The sequence below is a fragment of the Gopherus flavomarginatus genome, chromosome 3, assembly GCF_025201925.1.
Source record: "Gopherus flavomarginatus isolate rGopFla2 chromosome 3, rGopFla2.mat.asm, whole genome shotgun sequence".
NCBI classification, from domain to species: Eukaryota; Metazoa; Chordata; order Testudines; family Testudinidae; genus Gopherus; species Gopherus flavomarginatus.
Window position 1 is genome coordinate 177,155,623 of NC_066619.1, and position 23,672 is coordinate 177,179,294.

At 43.6% G+C, this 23,672-nt stretch overlaps 1 protein-coding gene across 1 annotated transcript; it reads left to right on the forward strand.

Moving 5' to 3' along the window:
- Window positions 1–6,456: 6,456 nt before the first annotated feature.
- Window positions 6,457–23,672, forward strand: C3H4orf54 (chromosome 3 C4orf54 homolog). Its single transcript, XM_050945486.1, is given in 4 exon segments — window positions 6,457–9,019; window positions 9,021–12,459; window positions 16,747–16,863; window positions 21,507–23,672. Coding segments are annotated over 2 exon segments (4,986 nt in total). The 5' UTR covers window positions 6,457–7,453; the 3' UTR covers window positions 12,441–12,459; window positions 16,747–16,863; window positions 21,507–23,672.

The window sequence follows — 23,672 nt, forward strand, 5'->3', positions numbered from 1 at the left end:
GCAGAAAGTCTCTCCTTCGGCGGCAATTCGGCAGCAAGTCCTTCCCTCCAAGAGGGACTGAGGGACCCACCACCGAATTGCTGCCGGTCGTCAGCAAGGGAGAGAGGTGGCATGTTGGGCTCTTCGGCAGCAGTTCAGCAGTGGGTCAATCAGTCCTTCTCAGAGGGAAGGACCTGCTGCCGAATTGCCACCGAAGAGCCCAACGGGCCGCCCCCTCCCTTGCCTCAGGCACAAAAACCCCTAGTTACAGCTCTGCCGTGAATGTATCTAGTTCTTCTTTGAACCCAATCCTCTGGCAAAGACCCACAGGCAGAGGTGAAAGTAAGCTGGTACAGTCCGGTCCGGCGTACCGGCAAGAGCCAGAACGCCTTGCTGGACCACACTGGCTTCCACGGCAGGGATTGAAAGGGCTCAGAGCTCCCTGCTGCTGCGGGCAGCCCAGAGCCCTTTGAATCCCAGCCGCGGCTCTGGCGGCCGGGCTGGGGCCAGGATTTAAAGGGGCTCGGGGCTCCCCTCAGCAGTAGGACCTCTGAGCCCTTTAAATCCCTGCCCCAGCCCTGCAAAGCTCAGGGTTCCCTCCAGCGGCCAGAGCCCCTGGTCCTTTAATTTGCCCCTGAGCCCAGGGGGGCTCCTAGCCACCTCTTCAGCTGGGAGCCCCTGGTTGATTTAAAGGCCCTGCGTCTCCCAGCCACAGCTGGTGCCCCAGGGCCTTTAAATCTTGAGAGGCCACGCCTCTTCCGGATGAGGCCACACCCCTTCAGGACTCCAGCAGTACCAGTAAATCCTGTAAGTTACTTTCACCCCTGCCCACAGGTTGAATGTGCATTGTGTGAAGAAATACTTCCTTTTGTTTGTTTCAATCTGCTGCCTATTAATTTCATTTGGTAACCCCTAGTACTTGTGTTATGTGGGGTAAATAACACTTCTTTTACTTTCTCCACAGCAGTCCTGATTTTATAGACCTTAATCATTCCTTCTTAGTCATCACTTTTCCAAGCTAAAAGTCCCAGTCTTATTAATTCTCCTCATATGAAAGCTGTTCCATACTCCTAATCATTTTTTGTCCTTTTTTGTATCTTTTCTAATTCCAATTAGGGCTCTCAGGCAATTTAAAGAATTAATTGCCGTTAATTAAACTGTTTATAATAGAGTACCATTTATTTAAATATTTTGCATGTTTTCTAAGAACATAAGAATGGCCATACTGGGTCAGACCAAAGGTCCTCCAGCCCAGTATCCTGTCTACTGACAGTGGCCAATGCCAGGTGCCCCGGAGGGAGTGAACCTAACAGTAATGATCAAGTGATCTCTCTCCTGCCATCAATCTCCACCTGCTGACAAACAGAGTCTAGAGACACCATTCCTTACCCATCCTGGCTAATTGCCATTAATGGACTTAACCTCCATGAATTTATCTAGTTCTCTTTTAAACCCTGTTATAGTCCTAGCCTTCACAACCTCCTCAGGCAAGGAGTTCCACAGGTTCTTCACGCAGCACACAATCAACGTCTTTTTGTTTTAAATCTGCTGCCTATTAATTTAATTTGGTGGCCCCTAGTCCTTATATTGTGGGAACAAGTAAATAACTTTTCCTTATTCACTTTCTCCACATCACTCATGATTTTATATAACTCTATCATATCCCCCCCTTAGTCTCCTCTTTTCCAAGCTGAAAAGTCTTAGTCTCTTTAATCTTTCCTTATATGGGACCCATTCCAAACCCCTAATCATTTTAGCCCTGGTCTACACTGGGGAGAGGGATTGATCTAAGATACGCAACTTCAGCTATGAGAAGAGCATAGCTGAAGTCGATGTATCTTAGATCGACTTACCTCACGTCCTCATGGCGCGGGGTCTTGCCGCCGCTCCCCCGTTGACTCCGCTTCTAGGCAGTGGTGGAGTTCCGGAGTCAACGGCAGAGTGATTGGGGATTGATTTATCGCGTCTACGCTAGACACGATAAATCGATTCCCGATAGATCAATCACTACCCACTGGGTAGTGAAGACCTGCCCTGCCCTTCTCTGAACCTTTTCTAATGCCAGTACATCTTTTTTTAGATGAGACCACATCTGTATGCAGTATTCAAGATGTGGGCGTACCATGGATTTATATAAGGGCAATAAGATACTCTCCATCTTATTCTCTATCCCTTTTTTAATGATTCCTAACATCCTGTTCGCTTTTTTGACTGTCACTGCACACTGCGTGGACGTATTCAGAGAAGTATCCACGATGATTCCAAGATCTCTTTCCTGATTAGTTGTAGCTAAATTAGCACCCATCATATTGTATGTATAGTTGAGGTTGTATTTTCCAATGTGCATTACTTTACATTTATCCACATTAAATTTCATTTGCCATTTTGTTGCCTGGTCACTTAGTTTTGTGAGATCTTTTTGAAGTTCTTCACAGTCTGCTTTGGTCTTAACAATCTGAGCAGTTTAGTATCATCTGCAAACTTTACCACCTCACTGTTTACTCCTTTCTCCAGATCTTTTATAAGTTGGTCCTAGGACTGACCCTTAGGAACACCACTAGTTACCCCTCTCATTCTGAAAATTTACCATTTATTCCTACCCCTTGTTCCCTGTCTTTTAACCAGTTGTCAGTCCATGAAAGGATCTTCCCTCTTATCCCATGACATCTTAATTTATGAAAGTGCCTTTTGTGAGGCACCTTATCAAAGGCTTTCTGGAAGTCTAAGTGCACTATGTCCACTGGATCTCCCTTGTTCACATTTGCTTACCCCTTCAAAGAACTCTAATAGATTAGTAAGACACGATTTCCCTTTACAGAAACCATGTTGACTTTTGCCCAACAATTTTCTTGTTCTGTGTCTGACAATTTTATTCTTTACTATTGTTTCAGCTAATTTGCCCGGTACTGATGTTAGACTTACCTGTCTGTAATTGCCAGGATCATCTCTAGAGCCCTTTTTAAATACTGGCATTACATTAGCTTTCTTCCAGTCATTGGGTACAGAAGCTGATTTAAAGGACAGGTCACAAGTCATAGTTAATAGTGCCGCAATTTCACATTTGAGTTTTCAGAACTCTTAGGTGAATGCCATCTGGTCCTGGTGACTTGTTACTGTTAAGTTTATCAATTAATTCCAAAACCTCCTCTAATGACACTTCAATCTGTGACAATTCCTCAGATTTGTCACTACAAAGGATGGCTCAGGTTTGGGAATCTCCCTAACATCCTCAGCTGTGAAGACTGAAGCAGAGAATTCATTTAGTTTCTCCGCAATGACTTTTTTGTCTTTAAGTGCTCCTTTTGCATCTTGGTCATCCAGGAGCTCCACTGGTTGTTTAGCAGGCTTTCTGCTTCTGATATACTTAAAAAACATTTTATTACCTTTTGAGTTTTTGGCTAGCTGTTCTTCAGACTCCTTTTTGGCTTTTCTTATTACATTTTTACACTTAATTTGGTAGTGTTTCTGCTCCTTTCTATTTACCTCACTAGGATTTGACTTCCACTTTTAAAAAGATGCCTTTTTATCTCTCACTGCTTCTTTTACATGGTTATTAAGCCACAGTGGTGGTTCTTTAGTTCTTTTACTGTGTTGTTTAATTTCTACATTTTCAAATATATTGATTTCAATTACAACACAAACTACAAAGTGTACAGTATTCACTTTATCTTTATTACAAATATTTGCACTGTAAAAATCAAAATAAATAGTATTTTTCAATTCACCTAATAGAAGCACTGTAGTGCAATCTCTTTATTATGAAAGTTGAACTTACAAATGTAGAATTACGTACCCAAAAATATTTAATAATAAAATTTTAATAAATGGAGATATACCAATCTCCTAGAACTGGAAGGGACCTTGAAAGGTCATTGAGTCCAGCCCCTTGCCTTCACTTACAGGACCAATTTTTGCCCCAGATCCCTAAGTGGACCACTTAAGGATTGAACACTCAACCCTTGGTTTAGCAGGCCAATGCTCAAACCACTGAGCTATCTCTCCCCCCCTCAAAATTCCCCTTGCATTCAAAAGTAAAACAATGTAAAACTTTAGAAACTACAAGTCCAATCAGTCCTACTTCTTGTTCAGCCAATTGCTCAAACAAGTTTGTTTACATTTGCAGAAGATAATGCTGCCTGCTTCTTATTTACAATGTCACCTAAAAGTGAGAAGATATTTGCATGGCACTGTTGTAGCCAGTGTCACAAAATATTTACATGCCAGATGCACTAAAGATTCATATGTCCCTTCATGTTTCAATCACCATTCCTGAAGACATGCATCCAAGGTGGTGGTGATTTCTGCTTGGTAATGATCCAAAGCAGTGCGGACCAATGCATGTTCATTTTCATCATTTTGTCAAATTTTCAGTGAAAGTATTCTTAAAATGAATAATGTGCTAGGTCATCACTTGAGACTGCTATAATATGAAATATAAAGCAGAATTCAGGTAAAACAGAGCAGGAGACATACAATTCTCCCCTAAGGAGTTCAGTCACAAATTTGATTAACGTATTTTTTTAACAAGCGTCATCAACATGGAAGCATGTCCTCTGGCAAATAAATATCTTGCAATGCCAGCTTACAACAGTGCCATGCGAACACCTTTTCTCACTTTCAGATGACATTGTAATTAAGAAGTGGGCAGCATTATCTCCTGTAAATGTAAACAAACTTGTTTCTCTTAGCCATTGGCTGCATTAAATCGCATGAATTAACTGTGATTAATCAACAGCCCTAATTCCAATATATTTTTTTTGAGATGGGGTGACCACAGCTGTATGCAGTATTCAAGATGTGGGCATACTATAGGAATATCGTATTTCTTCTCTCTAAATCTAATGTCCTATGATGTTCCCAAAATTATTAGCTTTTTTTTGATTGCCGTCACTTTGAGTGGATGTTTTCGCAGAACTATCCACAATGACTCCAAGATCTCTTTAAGCGGTAACAGCCAATTTAGACCCCATCATTTTATATGTATATTTGGGATTATATTTTCCAATGTGCATTAATTATTTTGCATTTATCAACATTGAATTTCATCTGCCATTTTCTTGAATAGTCACCCAGTTTTGTGAGATCCCTTTGTAACTCTTTGCAGTCTGCTTTGGACTTAACCATCTTGAATAGTTTTGTATCATCTGCAAATTCTGCCATCTCACTGTTTACCTGTTTGTCCAGATCATTTTTTAATATGTTGAACAGACCCCTGGGGGATACCTCTCTCCATTCTGAAAACTTATTTCTATCCTTTGTTTCCTATCTTTTAACCATTTACTGATCTATGAGAGACACAATTAAGGTTGCTGGGATGATCCTATTTCTGCATTTCCATTTATAAAGTGTGACCTTAACTTAGTGTTTCCTGTCTAAATTTGTGTTTTATATAAAATGGCCCTTCAAAGTCTTCCCCCCTGTAAATTGCAATAATTATGAAGAGGGGAGGACACAAAGTTAAGATCACATTTTAAAAAATCCTCACTACCATAACACCAGATGGATTTTTTTTTTTGTGCCTAGGAATTTAATAATTGCTCAGTAAGTCGAGTCTGCAAACTCTGCCAGGATTCCAGCTATAGACCCTTCTTAGTCAACTGTAAAATCTACTCTGCACAAACTGCTCCATATCTGTGTCTGGATGTCCTACTGATATTAATGGGAGTAATGCATATCAATCGCATGCAGGACAGAGTTCTCAACTGCCTCCAAGTCATCTCTAGGGGGGAATGGTTGGTGGCGGTTGAAGGGACCTCTAGCAGGTCAGTTTGTTCCATTAATTTATCTGCCTCTTCCCAATAGTTTGATTCCACTTCCTTTTAAAAATTGGCTTCATTCTCTAGTTATATCTTATCCTTATGCTTCCTCCATTAAGCATTTTACTATTAATTACATTTCCATTTTCTATAAGGAAGACCAGGCAAAATGATTTATTTGGTGACAAAAACAACTTCCTTTGACAGATCTATCAGATACTGAAGATATACAGATATGAACAGCTGTATTTTTTTACTTTAATAATGCCTACCTCTTACATAGTGTTTTTAGTGGAGCATCTCCTTGAAGGATCATTTTGCTAAAGACCAAAGTTTCTGTAAGAGTGTGGCATATAGAGAGTCCAGATTCCAGAAAATCTGTTGAGACGTTGTCCATCCAAAAGAATCAAGTTAGTCTTCCACTTCAGCAATTTTCTCTAACCATAGTAAACTAAATGCAGGAGGTGAGCGCAAATAATTGTAGGTAGAAACTTGCATGTTTTCTGTGCCTTTTTGCATTCCACATAGGTATGTTTTCCACCCCCCCCCCCTTCAGGTTTCTTCTAATGAGCCAAATACTCAGCCCCTGCTCTAAATATTTGAAACTTGAAAGACGAGTAACAACATTGTGCTGGTGGGAGTGTGATTCCAGTAAGTGATGGCTGATTGTGTTATTTTAGTTATACACAAATGTGAACGTTTTAAATAGTACTTTATTCAATTGGCATAAATGACAGCATAGTCTATGTATAGTTAATAGTGGTGACCTGGCCAGTGGCACTGTTTGCACAAAACCGCACTACCTCAAGCAAAGTGGCTAAGAAAAGCTGGATCGGTTTGCATCGGATTAGCTGTGACCCCTCTTCCCGAATCAATCAAAATACATCTATGAAGATCCAGTACAAGGAGACTTGTTTTACTTCTCAGGCTTATAAAGGGTAAATTATTTGTTATACCTTGTTATCATTTGCATTTAATGTGTTTGAAATATGATTTGACTAAACCATCTAACGGAACTGATCTGTGTTTAATAGGATTTCAATTTTCTTGCTCTTGATTTTAGAAGTTCAAGAGCATTATAGAATGGCCCTCACAACTTTAAACCGGTTAAATCTAACTATCACTTGGCATCTTAAGCGTTATCCTGATGTTATTCAGAGCATCAGATCTAGTTAAGTCTGTAAAAACGTTTTCACATTTAATCATAAATATTCTTTACAGGACCATCAGGACTGCTCAAATATCAACAAACACAGGTGTTTAAATACTCCTGGAGGAAAATGATTTCTCATTAATCTTGCTGCATGGCTGGAGTAAGATAAAAGCTTTTGGAAGAACAGCTTTGGATACCTTTGCAATGACTGAGTGGACACATTTTAAATACATATGAAACCCATAAGATGAAGACCCCCCCCCCCCCGTTGGAAAATTAACTGAACATTACCGGTTTGCTTAAGTTTATCCTCAAGGAGAAACAATGCACCTAACTTCTGAAAATCCTTAGTTCAGTGTCCTGGCAACACCTATGCAAATAGTCTATGAAACGTGTGCTTTAGAAAGTAACTCTTTTAGTAACAGAACATGTGCTTCTCTGTCTTCTCTCTGCCTCCACCCCAGGACCAATTTATAAACGGGGCTGGCTAACAGCCCCGCAATAATGACCGTGGAATGAGGCAAACCTCCCACTGTAGCATAAGGAGAAATAGAAGAATTTCCATATGCTTTCTCTTCATTTCTGGATGGCTGGGGGTCGGGCTGCAGCTGCTGCCCTTGCTGCTACTTCTGTTACCAACGGCATTCAGACTGACAGCTTTCAGTGCCAAACCAACAACTGTACTCAGGAGCTCCTGAACAAGACAGTGGCAGCGGCAGCAGGAACAGCAGTGGCAGCCATCTCCACCCCAGCCCGGCCGGGACACACTCTTGGGTCCACCGCTACCACTGAACAGCGAGGAGCGAAGCTGGGAACTACCCTGCAGGAGACACGTGTGTGTCCGCTGGCTTTGCAGTCCCGGGTCCATATCTCTGCCTATTCCCTTCATCCTCGGCCACATGCTGACGGGATAAGCATGGAAGCCCTCTCAAAGTCGCCCGGCGAGCGAGCCACTAGCCACAGTAAAGGGGGAGCGGGAGCGAAGGACAGCAGGATGAAAAGCCGCCCTGCAGAGCCATTCACCACAATCACTTCCAAGGAATCGACCTACGTGGAGATTCAGGATTTCCCCCGAGGGAGGGAAGCCAGTCCCCAGACCCTAAAGCTGACTTTGGCAGGGAGCGGAGGAAAAGTGGCCTTTCTCAGCCCTAAAATCGGAGCTTGTGAGATCAGCGCTGTTAGCTGCTCGGCTCACAACGCGCTGGCAGCGACAAGTGGAAATCCAGCATCCTTGACCCGTGACTCTAAACCAGAGGCCAGCCCAGGATCCCTTGGGAGGAAGAGTAATGAGGCGGGGAGGTGCAGGGCTGGCTCCAACTCGGGCGGATCTAATGAAAACACTTCGTCTGGACTCCCCAACACGCAGCTTTACCCGAGCGGCTGCCCGGAGTCGTCATCCTCTTGCCCATCCCCGGTGAACAAGGCAAGCGCGTTCCCCAAAACGGACGACACCGCAACCGAGGGCAAAACCTCCTCCTCTTCCTTTGGGTACGAAAGCGACGATGACGAGGATGCGGACTGCAAAGCAAGAGGGGGGAGCCGGGGGGCTTCCCAGCCCACCGACTGCAGCGAGACCAGCCCTGCTAACGATGAGGCGCATTACATTACCACGCACGAAATCCAGCTCAGCGAGGTGGACCACGACATGGACTTTGACTTTGGCCTGGCCTCCAGGTGGGACTTTGAAGACAACAATGTGATCTACTCCTTCGTGGATTACGCCTCCTTTGGGAGCGACGAGACCCTCGGGGACACGCAGACGGAGGAGGACAATAGCTGTTATCTCAGCACGACCAGCGATGCCAATAACCAGACGGACAGCATCGATAATACCAGCAGTACGGAGATAGTCAGCATTAACTCTGAAAACGATACCCCCAGCACAGACAAATGCGCCAGCTCGGAAGAAAGCCAGCCCAAGAACCCCGGCCACATGAGTGAGAACCCAGCTGCAAGCCACATTCTCCTATCAATCAAACCGACTTCCCGGGCTATAAATGAGCTTAGCAACCTGCATGAGAAGCAAAACATTATTTACGCTGCCAAGCATGAAGGCGACATGAGCCTCCGTGTCTCCACAGCTCCCGAACGCAAAGCCAGTTTCAAACAAGACGCGATTCATGACCAGGCAAAAAAAATTTATCGCTGTCCCCGCGCGTTTGCAAACCCAGTGTGGAGCCATAAGGGCGAAGGAAGTGGGAGGATATGCCAGCGGTGCCTCCAGCGCGGTCAGCGAGCTGGATGATGCGGATAAAGAAGTGCGAAACCTGACGGCCCGAGCTTTCCGGAGCTTGGCTTACCCCTACTTTGACACGCTGAACTTCAGCTCCAGGGAGTCCTCCGCGTCCCTTTCGGATCAGGCGCTGGGGATCAACCGATGGTCCACCTATTTAGACCTGAAGTGCGGCAATCTCGGGCAGAAACCGGAGCAGAACCTGTTAAAGAGCAGCGCCGAACCTACCGGATGGCACAGAAGCGCTGGAGCGAAGACATGCAGTGACCAGTTCTACATTCGCTCCAACAAATCGCAGACAAAAGCCCTAGAGTTCGTGGTCAGCAAGCTCGATGGGGAAATAACCCACGTGGAAACGCCAGCGTGCTTCGAGAAGCGGATCCAGTCGGGCTCCCGGGTTGTAACTTTATTGGAGACGTTGAATTTTAGCAGCAATGTTAATGCTGGTGTCCCCAGACCCGCGAAACGTCTTGGACATGCTGCCGCAGGGGCAGGTTGCGCAGACGAGATTCCGGAAACGCTGCCCAGGGAGCTGGGCCAGGAGGCCAGCAAACAAACCGGGCTGGCCGCGGCAGAAGTCCCGGAGGGCACCTCGAATAAATCGAAATTCGCCTCCAGTCTCCTCAAGAATGTCATCTCGAAGAAAATGCAGCGGGAGCACGAGTTCAAAATGGAGAGGGGAGAGATCACAGACACTTCGTACAAGGGGCTGGCCGCGTCCTTGCCTGGCAAGGAGCAGGAGGGCTCGGCCAGGGAGAAGCTGAAAGATGGGGGCATGCAGCGGCAGAACTCCAGGTATTCCGAGGGCAGCTCTGACTACACGATTGTGACCGCAGAGGACCCGGGGGACTTTTCTGACAGCAAGTCGCCGACCTCCAAGGCGTCTACCCCTCGCCTAGACCGACCTCTGTCGGAAACGCGCCTGGAGGACGTGTGCGAAATTAAGAAGAGCGCCTCGGAGGCCATCAAAGCGACCTTCCTCCGCAGCCAGAACAGCGCGTTCAGGTCCTGGAAAGAGAGAGAGGCAGAGAAGAAGAAAGAAGAGCGAGCTCCCATCGGGAAACTTCAGTTCTCCTCCGCCAAGTACGACTGGCGGGCCGATCTGGGTGAGATCTCAACCAGCAAGTGCACTAAAATGTCTCGTCTCTTCGTCCCAAACATTCAGCGCACCCCCACGGGGAAGCAGCCTGGCACGCAGGTGACAAAATACTCCACAGCCACCTATGCGGCTCGGGCTGGCACCCCCGTAAAGCCCAGAGCCCCCGAGATCAAGATCAGCCTGGGCAGCGTGCAGCCAAGCAAGGATCACCCCTTTGACATCGCTAAGCTGCTCACCCCCAAACTAGCCGCGACCGCACCGACCCTTCTCAAGGCAGCGGAGGAGCCCCGAGGCCAGGCGCAGAAGGCATTCAAAGCGGACGGCCTGGACAAGGTGCCGCAATTCCTGGTGCGCGATATAAGAGAAAACAAGCCTAAAGCCCCCGGGCCCATTCACCAGGTAAGAGACGTCAGGAAACTGATCAAGAGCTCGTACGGCCACGACTCGGGCGATACCAACAGCGACAGGAGCAGCGCGCTCTCCGACCAGGGCAGCGCTGAGCAGAAACCGAGGCAGCTGGCCATAGCGGGGATCCCCAGGGCTCTGTCTCCCATGGTGATAACCTGCCAGGCGGTCAGTAACAGCAGGGAGGACAAGGGGCCGGGCGAGGCGGGGGGCAAGGTGCTGCCTGCCACGGCAGAGGGGACAATCCTGGTGCACAGGACCTCCGGGAGGCTGCCCGTGGCCACCATCGCCCCCAACAAGAGCGACCGCCGCTTGCCCGCCGTACTGAAAATCGTGTCCAAAGCCTCCGCACCCTGGCGGCGGCAGCAGCCGCCGCCCGCACCCGCTCCCGCTGAGAAAGGCAAGGGGGCGGACGAGGAGCCGCCCAGCCGCAACGCGCTAGAGAAGCTGACGGCTGCGGTGCGCAGCATGGAGGAGCTGTACAGCTTCAGCAAGCACGAGTGGAAGCGCAAGAGCGACCCGCGGCCCATCACCGACAGCCACGTGCTCTCCCTCATCGCCAGCCAGGAGCGCGGGGCCGCGGGGCCAGCCGAGGCCAGGAGCGCGGCCCCGCCCCCGCCAGCCCCCGAGCGCCAGCCCCGCCCGGGTTCTGGCCCCAAGTCCGACAAGGTCTCGGCCAGGGCGGCCGCGTTCGAGAGCCTGGCGCGGGAACGGCCCCGACCCCTGCCCGGGCCCCGGGGGGAGGCGGGCGCGGCGCACAGAGCCCCCGGCCCGCAGCCGCCACGAAGCAGCGTCTTCACCATCAGCTCCGCGCAGAAGGCGGCGGCGGCCGCCCCGGCCAAGCTCCCCGCCGCAGCCTCGCCGCTCCGCAGCCTGAAGGGCCAGGCCGGGCCGGGCCCGCGCTCCCTCAAGCTCCCCGCGGCCGCCGCCGAAGGGAAGGGGCCTGGTGAAGCCGAGAAGGGCGCGGCCGGGCCCGACTGCGGGGACTACCTGGCCATGCCGCTCAAGGAGCCGCCGGCCGCGGGAGGAGGCGGCGGCCACCCGGGCCCGCTCTCGGCCTCGGCGGCCGCCGCCGCCCTCCAGGCCATCAGCGCCGCCAAGAGCCGGGGCAGCCTCAGCCCCAAGCAGCCCAGCCCCGCCGCCCCGCCCGCGGCCGCCCCGGAGCTGCCGCCCGCCGCCATCTATCATCAGCCGCTGCCGATGGCCGCCCTGCACGGCGCGCAGCCCCCGCCGCTGCTCTGCTTCTCGCCGCCCTCGGCCGCCGAGCCCTTCCCGCCGACGCAGCGCAAGGTGCTGCTGGACCTGAGCACTGGCCAGTACTACCTGGTGGACGCGCCTGTGCAGCAGCCCCTCAAGAAGAGGCTCTTTGACCCCGAGACCGGGCAGTACGTGGAGGTGCCCATGCCCCAGCAGCCGGCCATGGCCCCGATGCCGCTCCCCATCTCCCCGCTGGCGCTCAACGCGGGGCCGTATGGCGCCACCTACATGATCTACCCTGGCTTCCTACCCACCACCATGCTGCCAGCTACTGCCCTGCAGCCCCAGCTCTCCCTCCCGGGCAGCGACGTCAGCGCCCCTGCCGGGACCAGCAGCCCAGGGGCAGCACTGCGGGGAGGAGGAGGAGAGGCCACTTTTGTGGAAAGTCCTTATTATATCGCCACGGGCAAATCCCAGTCGTCAGCCGCCACTGCCCAGCTCAGGGCGGCAGAGGGGAAGCCGGTCATCAGCATCACATCTCAGCAAATGGGGCCAAGGCTAATTGCCCCGCCCTCCTTTGATGGTACCACCATGAGGTTCGTGGTGGAGCACAGATGATAAACCAAGGAGGCTACTGGTGAGCTGGTTTGTGCTCTTTAAAATGCAGGTGATAGGAGCAATTTGATATCACAATTAAGCAGCCCTAGGTATAATAAAATAATACTTAATCTCAGAGCATTCAAGCTTTTGTAAGACATTGTGGTAATGTCCTCAAAGATTTTTTTTTAAATGTCACGTGATACAATCCGGTGTACTCAGCGAAGTGGGAGAAAATGGTGTTTGTATAGATCTCTATTAATCTTCCCTGGCAAGGCTGGTTTGTGCTCCCTTCTCCATTTGGGTATTTCTTAAAACACTTGCCTGATTTGAAACTTAAAGATACCTAAAATGTAACCAGGGCAAATCACAGCTTAGCTTCTCTATTCTGAAGAGTTTGCCTCTGTGCGATTACACCAGTGTTTGGCCACAGATAACTGTAATCAGGGCAAACCTTCAGTGTAGACATGGCTTGAATATTCAGGGAGGTTAGATGTATCACACAAGAGGGAAGATGGGATTGAGAACAGTATTCAACAAATGCGGAAGTCAGGCTGCAGAACAGAGTAGCCTTTTAATTGTGGGGATGGGTGGCAACTCTAAAAAGACGATGAACATCATTACCAAAGGCCAATTTACATTTCATTACAAAACAAATGTAACAGAAAAACGGTTGGGAATCTTTACCAAGAATATGTGTGGCAGTTGTGCACAGTGCCCTTGAGAGTCTTTTTAATAAATTCCCAACGTTTTAGGTTTAGCCTTAATTTGCTATCTGCTTTGTTTAGTCCCACATTTGTTTCTAATTTTTTCTTTCCCCTATTTTTGTTGTCATAAGAACGCCCACACTGGGTCAGACCAAAGGTCCATCTAGCCCAGTATCTTGTCTTCCGACAGTGGCCAATGCCAGGTGCCCCAGAGGGAATTAACAGAACAGGTAATCATCAAGTGATTGATTCCCTGTCGCTCGTTCCCAGCCTCTGGCAAACAGAGGCTAGGGTCACAATCCCTCCCTATCCTGGCTAATAGCCATTGATGGTCCATCAATCCTCCATGAATTTATCTAGTTTTTTTGTTGTCTTTTTTGGTGTTTTAATCAATGGGAGTACAAAAAATTACAAGAACTGAATAATTGGTTTCCACTTGACTTCAACTTTCCTTAGGTTAGGTGCCTTGTGCATCCAGCAGTCTTTGCTTTGTAATTGTTTGTAAATCATTTAATTTTGTTCTACGTTTAAATCGAATTGTTTCCGGTGTTAATTATTGGATTCACCAAGAGGTAGCCAAACATCAGTTGGGTGGATTCATAATCCATTGTTTAGGTTGACAGTTATCCTTTGCTAATCTAGTTAATCCCAGCAGGAATTTTTCCTCTGGGAAAATTGTACACCTCTTTTTTGCTCTCCCTGGTTTCCCCTCTTTCCTCTTTAGAAAAGATCTCAAGTTACTGGTACAATGGATTGTGGAGAGTAATTTATTGTGCAGATATTTGTTATTTTAAAACAGACTGTTTATATATGCTATATTAGGGGCACAGTATTGTAATTGCAACAAATGTACAAAAGAAAAGAATACATTTTTCAAATACTTTTTTTTTAATTACTCTGGGAAGCGAAGTTCACCTTTCTTCTCATGATATTTGTGTCTAATGTTAGTGGGTTATTCTACCATTTGTTTAGTTATCTAAACAAATCTTTCTGACTGAAGGATATGCTTTGAGCACAGTAGTCCATATACCCCTTGACAGTGATGGGCATATCGCATCCATTTCCCTTTGCATCATGCTGAACATTTTTGCCTGTGAGTGCAGCATGAAAGATACATTATCTGACAAAATATTGGTGGCACAAAATGTATGATACTAAATTTGATGCATAAAATAATTCAACAGTTTACAGCAACTCACTTGACTTCTCTATACTCAAAAGATTGCTGTTAAGTTGACTAGGCCTAAAATTTCATCTACTTGGTTTTTCTTCTAAAGTGGGAAGAAATGTATCTACCCTTAAGGATGTGGAACTGAGGTAAACGTCAGACAAGTGATACAGCATATGGTGCTTTTTTCTCAACCCCTGACTTTAAAACAAAAAACTAACTGAAACAAATAGTTTTTATTACTTAGTCACATAGCACAAGACAAATTTTAGTTCAAGCTTTGGTCACCAATATTATTTTCAATGAAAAAATTGTGAGAGAATATTGCAACCATAAACAGTTGCCCTGTTCTCTTTTTTTCTGTATGTTGACCTCATTTTCCACCTCCCTGTTTTTTCATTGTCTCTCCTACTATCTTACTTCCCCTTTTTATCTTTTCCTGCATCTTTTTATATATATATAATCTCCTTCCACTTTTGCCTCTTTCCCTTTTCTCATTTTTTTCTGTTCTCTCTCTTACTTTCCTTTCTCTTTGATTTGTCTGTTTTGTTTTACTTTTTCTCTTTTTGTTTTCCCTGCCCAACCCAGAACAGTAGACACAGTAGTAGTGCACTCAATAGTTCTGCAACTAAAACCCACTAACTCGGAATGTTCATTGCTAATTAATTTCACTCTGCTTCCAAGTCCATTTGTAAAGTGTTTGAATGCAGAACTTTTTTACAGAGCCTACCATGAACTGAAATAAGTGCCGTATCTCATGAGCTAGCCATGGATTTTCAGGAGTTTAAAACCACATTTTCTTTTTAGCTTCTGACCGAGAAATAACATAATTTACTAACCTAAAAGCTTGTATATGAGTGTTCTTGTTTCCCTCTCTCCCCTTTTTCCGTTCCTTATTTTCCTCTTTCTTCCCATCTTTCTCTTCATCTTATACCCCATCTCTCCCTCTCTCTGCTAGCATATCATTCTCCTTCCTCAGGTCCTCCATCACTAATTGTATCACTGTGCCAAGGACTGATCAGTATCAGAAGCTGGTATCTTTTGGGAGTTAATGTGACTGGACTAATTTTGTCTTGTTTCTTTGTATGTTGCTATTGGTTGTGATTGTCTTATGTTAGGGCCTCATCTTGCAAATGTTTGTTCCTGTTGTGGTTCTTTGCTGCTGTGAGTAGGTCTATTAACTTCAATATGAGTGGACCTGATAGAAAGTGTTTGCATGCAGTACTGGGCTCTTAATCAGCTATCTGGTTAAAGTGCAACCTTGCTGAATATTTTTTAGATTCTAAGTATACAGCATATATCAAGAAATACGTTGCTTTATCCCTGAGAAATGGCCTGCTCTTTATTCCTCCCTGGAAAAATGAATGACCACTCTTGTGAGCTTGCTGGTAAAATAGTTCTTTCTTGTTAGGATTCCTCTATTTCTATAGCAGCAGTTAATTAAAGCTTCCTGCTTCCCTGGCATCAGTTATGCTGGTGCACATGCAGATAGGTAAATAAAAATTAATGTTAAATTTTCATCTCTTTTGGAATACATGGTTGGTGGAATGAGGTGCGGAGAGCCTGTTTGCTATATAGAAAAGACCGACATTGGAAGGAGAGCCGTTTGATTTCAAGTTCCTGTGAGGTTATCATGAACAAAAGCCCCTGTCTTGCAATGAACTTGTTATAGGTGGACCCCATGCACCTGCATGAGTTTATGGAGTTCTGCCTGCTTTTACACAGTTCACTGCTGGACGGGATCCTTAGATTTAAAGAACAGTAAAACTGTTCTGGGGCCATGCCACCCAGCTGCCCTGCGTTCCGGGGCTGGTGACACTCGGGTGGCCTGTGGGGGGGGCGGGGACACCCACCGACTGTGCCCGAGGCTCCCAGCCACCACTGTCGCAGTAACTGGGAGGGCCTGGGCCCTTTTAGATCACCTGAGCAATTGCACGGCCTGTTTACATTTTACATTCTTGGAGGGTTATAACTTGGTTTTATATCTTTGCCTTGAGTCGAAACCTGGCTTATAACTGCTCAGGCTATAAGTGAGTTGTGTTTTCTCCATCCATGTAAGCACTTTTAATTACCAAATGAAATGGTCACATTTTTAAAAGTCTGACTTTCTTTAACTATGGAACTATTCTGTGCACATGATGATGCACTTTATTAAGCCTAAGTCAACCTACACTTAAAGTTCTGTCTTTAAAATTCAGTTGTGCAAGGTCCCTGATCTAGCAAAAACTGAGACCACAATTCAGCAAAGCATCGAATCTTCTAGACACTATTATTTGATATTGGCAACAGATTAAGAAATTGTCAGTAACATTATTGTAATAATGAAGTGAAATGTTATTTATTGTTCTGCAATAATATAGAGTGCTTAAATTAGTAATTTAATTTAAGAATTTCATGTAAACCTGTACAACGTTCTAAGAATTTAATTTCTTTCATTGGTGTATTTTTACAGGAACAAGGAAGAAGATTTATCCTCCTCCTTTAATATGAAACATGGTAACACTAAGCATTCATCCTTAAAAACTGCTTCCACAGTTTTCTCATTTTTTGCTTCATACAAAACAAGTGTGTAAGTTTCTTGTTTTTTCCTCAATACCCCCATTTTTGGTGTCTGTATACATTTAATTATGCAAAGCAGGCTGAATAATTGCATTATTTTCTGTAAAATTGTTCCTTTTTATACTGAAGCCAAGCAGACATTATACATGCCCCTACTCGTATGGCTAAGTGAAAATGCTAGCATTGTTCACATACTTCCATTTCTTTTACCTTTACCAAAAAAACCAAACCAACAACTTACTCAGTGGTGTTAGTACTACTCTACTGTTTTTGTAAAAACAACTGTGTAAATGTGACATGATTTTAAGTTTGGATCAAAATATATCTTCTTACAGGTACTCAGAATTTGTTATGAATATATAATACAGCCATATAATTTACCAAACAGAGGCCCTAAGTCTTCTCCTACTGAAGTCAATGGGACTCTTGCCATAGACTTCAGTGGGAGCAGGATCAGGCCCCGAGTTTATAACATTATAGATATACACTTTGAATAGCAATCATAGTGATATGTAGTCTTTAGGTTATCGTTAGTGTGTATTTTTGGCATGGCTTCAAACATGGTTGTGAAACTATCACAGAACTTGTTTTGATTGCTGTCATTTTTTATTTGCTCTTTTGTACTGTGTTTGACATGACAAGTTGCCTTAATCATGGCAGTTTTTAAATACTAGGCAGCCAGAAATTGAATGTAATCTTTTTAGACCCCAGTTTTAAAGGAAAGGATAGCATTTATTTTTCTTTAAGACTGCAGTCTTTTGTTAACTTTGTAACTTTGTTCTAAATTAATTTAATCTCAGTGATCCACATTACAAAGTTCCTTTGTTGTGTTGTTTGTTCAGTATTGTGTGCTTTTGTGTCCATTATACAGCTGATTTATCTGAGGCCCAAATTAACAATATATTTGCTTAAGAAATTTTTCTGAAGGGGAAAAAAATACAATAGATGGCTAGTCAGAATGGGACAGATATGGGCCTGTTATAACTCTGCTGAAGCTGGTGGTGTTATACCGATGATGAATTTGTCTTATTAAAAGAGATCTGTTACCATGATGGTAGGTCTGCTTTACAATTGATTTTAATCAATGACCTGCTCGTGTATTGATTGCCCTCAAAAAGTTCCCATACAAATCAATGGGAGGGCAAGGGATGCAAGACCAGGCCTATGGTATCTAATTTAAAGCTCTCTCAGGGGCACAGCATGCCGTCTATTGATGCCATTTAAAAAATTAAAATAAAAAAGGACGTGTATGTATAGATATCGAGATACATGGTTTTCTCTTATCGGTTCCAAAATATGCCCTCATTTTACAGTCTGCCTTTAACTGTTAACAACCTCTAATCTGACCTGGTCTTGATTTGTATATGAAAGAAAAATAACATTTTGTTTTTTAGTAAAATGCTGTGCTGTTCAGAGAATAGGGTAGAAATTTAAACCAGAACACCCAAATATTGTAGGGGACAACCTTAGCTCTGCCAATTCTAACTACATACACACTAGTTTCCATTGCTGGTCAATAATAATCTTCGATTCCAAAGCTTTGGTACCTAGAAGTCAGAAACTGTTCATAAATCATAGACTTTAGAAAATGAATGACTGAGGAGCCTCAGAACCAATTTTAAGATCAAGTAAACTTTCAGTTATTTAGAACACACACAGGAACTTCACAGCAAAACAAAATTACTCTTTTGTGTTGCTAAATTGTCACCTTTTGAAGGTGATTATCTCTCTTAGTTTTAGAAAACTCTTTTATATCATGTGCCATTCTAAAATACTTATGGCTTAAAATACTTAAATGTTTAGAACTATAACCTGTTTATCTTGTGTGAAAGATTTGAAGTAGACTTTTGCTTTACCGGTTCGTAAGAACTAAAAATGAGTGTAACTTTAAAACATCAGAAAGACTTGAGACTTCCCAAGTGTAAGAGAAAGCAAACTTTTCTTTGAGAGTATATCTCAAAGAAAAGTATATATTTAGTTCATGGCAAGCTGGGAAATCTACCTCGCGCTAGCCTGTTGTACATGAAGTGTTCATGTGGAGACTGTTGCTGCAGACTAAAGGTTCTATAGAGCTCTTTGAGCTACCCTGCTTTGAAATGGGAGTAGGTCAAAGCACCCTAGGGAACTTTCAGTATTTGTATAGACAGGTGCTTGGATGAGATGTGTTTCAGGTTCTTAAGTTGAGTAAAGAAAGATACTTAGTTTTGAATACTTATAAATATAACCATCTAAAAGAATGTTGACAAGATGTCAAAATTCAAAATGTCAGATCTTGCATTCTTTACTCCGTCCTTAAGTAAAATTCCCATTAATTTCAAAGCCTTTTTCACAGAGTAAGGAGACATAACCCAGTCTTGCTCCCTTAGCAGTTTAGCCACTGGCTTCAGTGGAAATAGGATCAGCTTATAAGTAAGGAGTGTGGGATTTGTCTCTAAATTCATTTAGTCATTTGACATATTTTAATATAAAAGGTTGTTTTCCATATTTAAACTTACTGCAGTTGAATTTGATCAATGGAGGAAACCTGTTCAAAAATACAATGTTTAATTGTATTGAATACCCAACTTTCTTATTTATGACTTTCTGCAGAAGAAAATATCTGGAGCCTTCTGACAATGCAAGCCTGGGAAGGCTGTGGCTTTTGGCTCTGGGAAGCATTGACCTATTCAGAAGAAAGGTCTGCCTTCCACTGAAGCCCTAATAAAATAAAATCTAACAGCTCAGTTGCCAAAAATTGTGGAACTGATAGACAGCTGGAAAGCTCATGCAAATAAATTTGCCTCCCAGAATGCCTGATTCTTGCTTTCTTTGTAACTGTCGTCCTCCCCAACCGCCTGTGGCCGTTCAGCACATTGGAATTATTCCAGCTGTAGGTCAGAGTAGCTCTTCTTCACAGGCTTTGGAGATTTTTCCTCTGATGACCTACCTATATATAATGTAACCTTAATTATGGTGTGATGACTGCTCCACTGTAGCACATGTTTAAGGCTTTAAAAATGACTTTAGAGTTCGGAACCTATTTGCCCCATGTCCATTGTTTAATCGCTGGTCTCTTCATTCTTTTCTGTAGCTCACAGGTTCATTTGTGAAACCAGCCAACAAGAGCTGTGATTCTGCGTGGCCCAAGTGCCATCAGTAATGGTTCCTGCACTACAGTCCATGGATCACAAATGGTCTCTACAACAAAATGTTTTCAAATTGAAACAATAGGGGATTGGGAGGAGAGATGCTATGAGAAAATCTCTCTCACAAACTAGTCCACAGAATGAAACGTGCATCCCTGCCATACAACAAATCCCTGTCATATATATGGAATACTCCATATATGGAGTATATGGAAATTAGACTCCTGAAAATGCGGTTGGAGATTCCATTGAACTTGCTCAGGGATTCTCCTAGGATTGATGTCTTGACCTGTCAGCCTAACAATAACTCAAATGCAGAACTTCTCCAGGTTAATTCCCTAGAGAACTCATTCCTTTAAGATATCTGGGGAATTGATCTCCCTTCTTTGGGAAACTAGCAGTTTGCTGGAGAGAGACATACGCTCTGTAGTGTAGACACACTCAGTGTCATTATAGCTATGCTGGCATAGCACTCTAGTATTGAAACAGCCTACACCTACCAAGTTTTTCCATCGGTGTAGGAACATCACCTCCCTGAACGATGTTAGCTAAGTTGACAGAAGCTACCTTCTGTACACATAGCTGAGTCTACTCTGGGGGTTTTGTTGGCACAGCATCATCTGTCAGAGGTGTGGGTTTTTTCACACCCCTGACTGACATAGCTGTGCTGGCATAACTTTTAACTCTCATTCAACTTTGACTTTCATTCAACTGTGTGCTCTAACAATCCACAGTGCTTGAGTTGCTCCAAACACAAGTGTCATGGATAGGCCGCAATAACACTCCAGTGCACAGCACATGGTTTGTCATTAAGGTAGGAATAGGGAATCTGAATCATTAGAAATGGATGAGTGCAGGTGTTCGGGAGTTTCAGTTCTCTATATAGTGTTCCCTGAGCATGCTCAGAGAAATCCCCTTGTTTCCTTACATGAAATGAAAGTCATTTCATTTCATGGAGATAGCTAATGCCTACTGAAGTGTTCTGCAGCTATTGAAGAGAGTACATTTCCACAGAAGGAAAAAAATTCAACTTAGGAAATGTAGAACCCAGGAGGTTGACACAGCTTTTATGGACCAGTAGCCACGTATTCTGCTTTCAGGTAGTTTGAGTCCTAAAATCCCCACTTTAATAATTACCAGTGACATAATAAAGGCAGTACAGGATTAGATGGTTCTGTCCAAATCATTTTGGGCTATTCTTTGCATTCTTTACTCTGGCAAAACTGCCAGTGAAGTCAATGGGAGTTTTCAATGAATAAAAATCTAAAGTTTATATGAAAATTTTGAGACTAATATGAAAGTTTTTGAAAAAGACCTTTATCAAAGTAAAAACAAACAAACAAAACTGCTTAAGTGTTTTGTTTTAATACATTTGTTTATTGTAGTGTTTGTCACATTTAAGGAAAATCTTAGGGTTTAATTTACAGTTTTGTTTCCACTGATGAGGTATAAAATATAAAAAATGAGCTACAATTGTCTTGAAGTACACAAGTGTGATTTTATTTCACCAGAATTTATTTGTTTGCAGGCACAAATTGAAATTATCCTCAGGATGAAATGCACTGCACGTATACAGGTAGTGAGTGATTTAACATATGCTGTTCTCATTTACCTGCATCATTGTGGAAATCAGGTGAAAGAAATAATGTTTTACCACTTTAAGAACTCTGAAGTGCACAACTAGAATATATAGCATGTAAAGTTCATCCTTGTGTTCCTCAATAATGTTGCCTAGATTTATAAGTTTTACATTTTTATCAGAATTTTACTTTTCTGTTCAGGTGTCTTTTAAAGAAAATGAATGCATCTTTGCCGTTTTCATGAATGATAATGATAAAAGTCTATATATGTTATAAATAGGATTTCTGTGTTATATGAAACAGACAGTACTTCAGACTGCAGGACAGTATAGCTACCAAAGTAGATTGACCATAGTCACACAAATATATGTATGGTACACACACTATAATACTAGCATCTGCATTTAAAAATATTAGCGACATCATACCTTTTTCTATAACGGTGCTCAGAGAGGAGTTTCACATTACAGTTTACAAGATGTAGGTTTGCACACACAAACTCTCAGGGTTTACAGTTTTGCCCAGTGTACTTGAAAGAAAAAAAATGGTGCCCTGTATTTCAAAAAATATTTGTAGTAAATGTTTTTGTTAAACTACCTGTAAAAAATGAAAGCAATAACATGAAGCAGTATCAACAATTATCTGTTTTCTCAGGGGAAATCTCTTCAATAGAATGTTTGACATTAGGATTGAAACAGTGTTTGCTTAATTTTGTCTGTTAATATTAAACAGACTACATGTTTGCATAAAGTGTCAGTTATGCAAGGTGTTGTGTGCTTTGGTCCTGATCCAGCAAAGCGCTTGAGTATGTCTTTACCCTAAGCACTTGAGTAGCCCCACTGACATGTTTAATTAAGCATGTGCTTTGGTGCTTTGCCTTGTTGGAGCCAGAACTCTCAGCATCCTGCAAGATGGAGCCCTAGGTCCTTCACATTATGTGTATACAAATAGTACTCCAGGTTTGAGTCTGACATGAAATGTGCAGGCATACATTGCTTTATGGTGCTTATGCGTGCTTACCCAGTGGTGAATTTGTCAAGTTAACGTAGTCATGTGTAACCACATATCTTAGATTAGAATCAAGCCCTCTGTGTCAGGTTCACAAGCTGTTAGTATTGTATGTTTCATATTGTGGTCATAGTACCTTAGGGTGAAATTCACCCGTCTGTAGAGAATCAGCACAAAACCCAGGCACTGCTCAAGTTCCATGTAAGCCTTGTGGGCCTGATCCAAAGTCCTCTGAAGTCAACATAAAGAGTCCTGTTGATTGCAGTGGATTTTGAATCACATCCTGCTTGAAGGCTTAAATGAGACTTGAGCGGTCCTTGTGTTAATATGCAGTGCAGGAGGGTGAATTTCACTCTTTTTAGAATTATTGGTACATACTCACTTCGGTGAATAATTTTAAAGGTATATTTATGGGTTGTGTGTTTATTCCCATCTGCATTTGAAGATGAGTTTACTATGTAGTGGTGATGGCCAGAGTGTCATTCCTTTTCGTAGAAGTTACCATAAACTTGTGGCTACCTGAGAATTCATACAGTACTTTAAAACATGCTTGATGTGGAAGATGATCTTTTTTTTTTTTTTGGCGGGGTGGGGGGACGCATCAGTATTAAGGCATTGAACAGCGCAAATATGAAATAAAGACAATGATTGTTAAAGAGAATGTGAGTGGTATGTTTGATTAGAGCATAGTGGATTACATTGTAAATGGTAAAGGCAGAGTGTTATGAAGGATTTGTAATGACAATGTATTATTGCCAGTGGAAAAAGGGAAGATATATACATGGAGAGAATTTGACTCTTTAAATTGCTTTCAACCTAGACAACATTTTGGCAAGTTCCTAGCTGAAGTCTGAAGTGATCACATTACAGAATGCTGTGAGCTTGGAATTTAAGGACAAAAACTACAGCAAAAAAGCTCTGAGAATTGCACTAACTGTGTGTTGCACAAGGCAACAATTTAATTAGATGTGAATCATGTGAGAATGGACTGTTTTAAACCATTGAATACCGAAGTTTGTAATTCATTGGCAAATATCTGCATATGTTTTTTTTGAATGTTATGACAAATGAAATGTATTTTTCAGTAAAAGACACATTGCAAACAA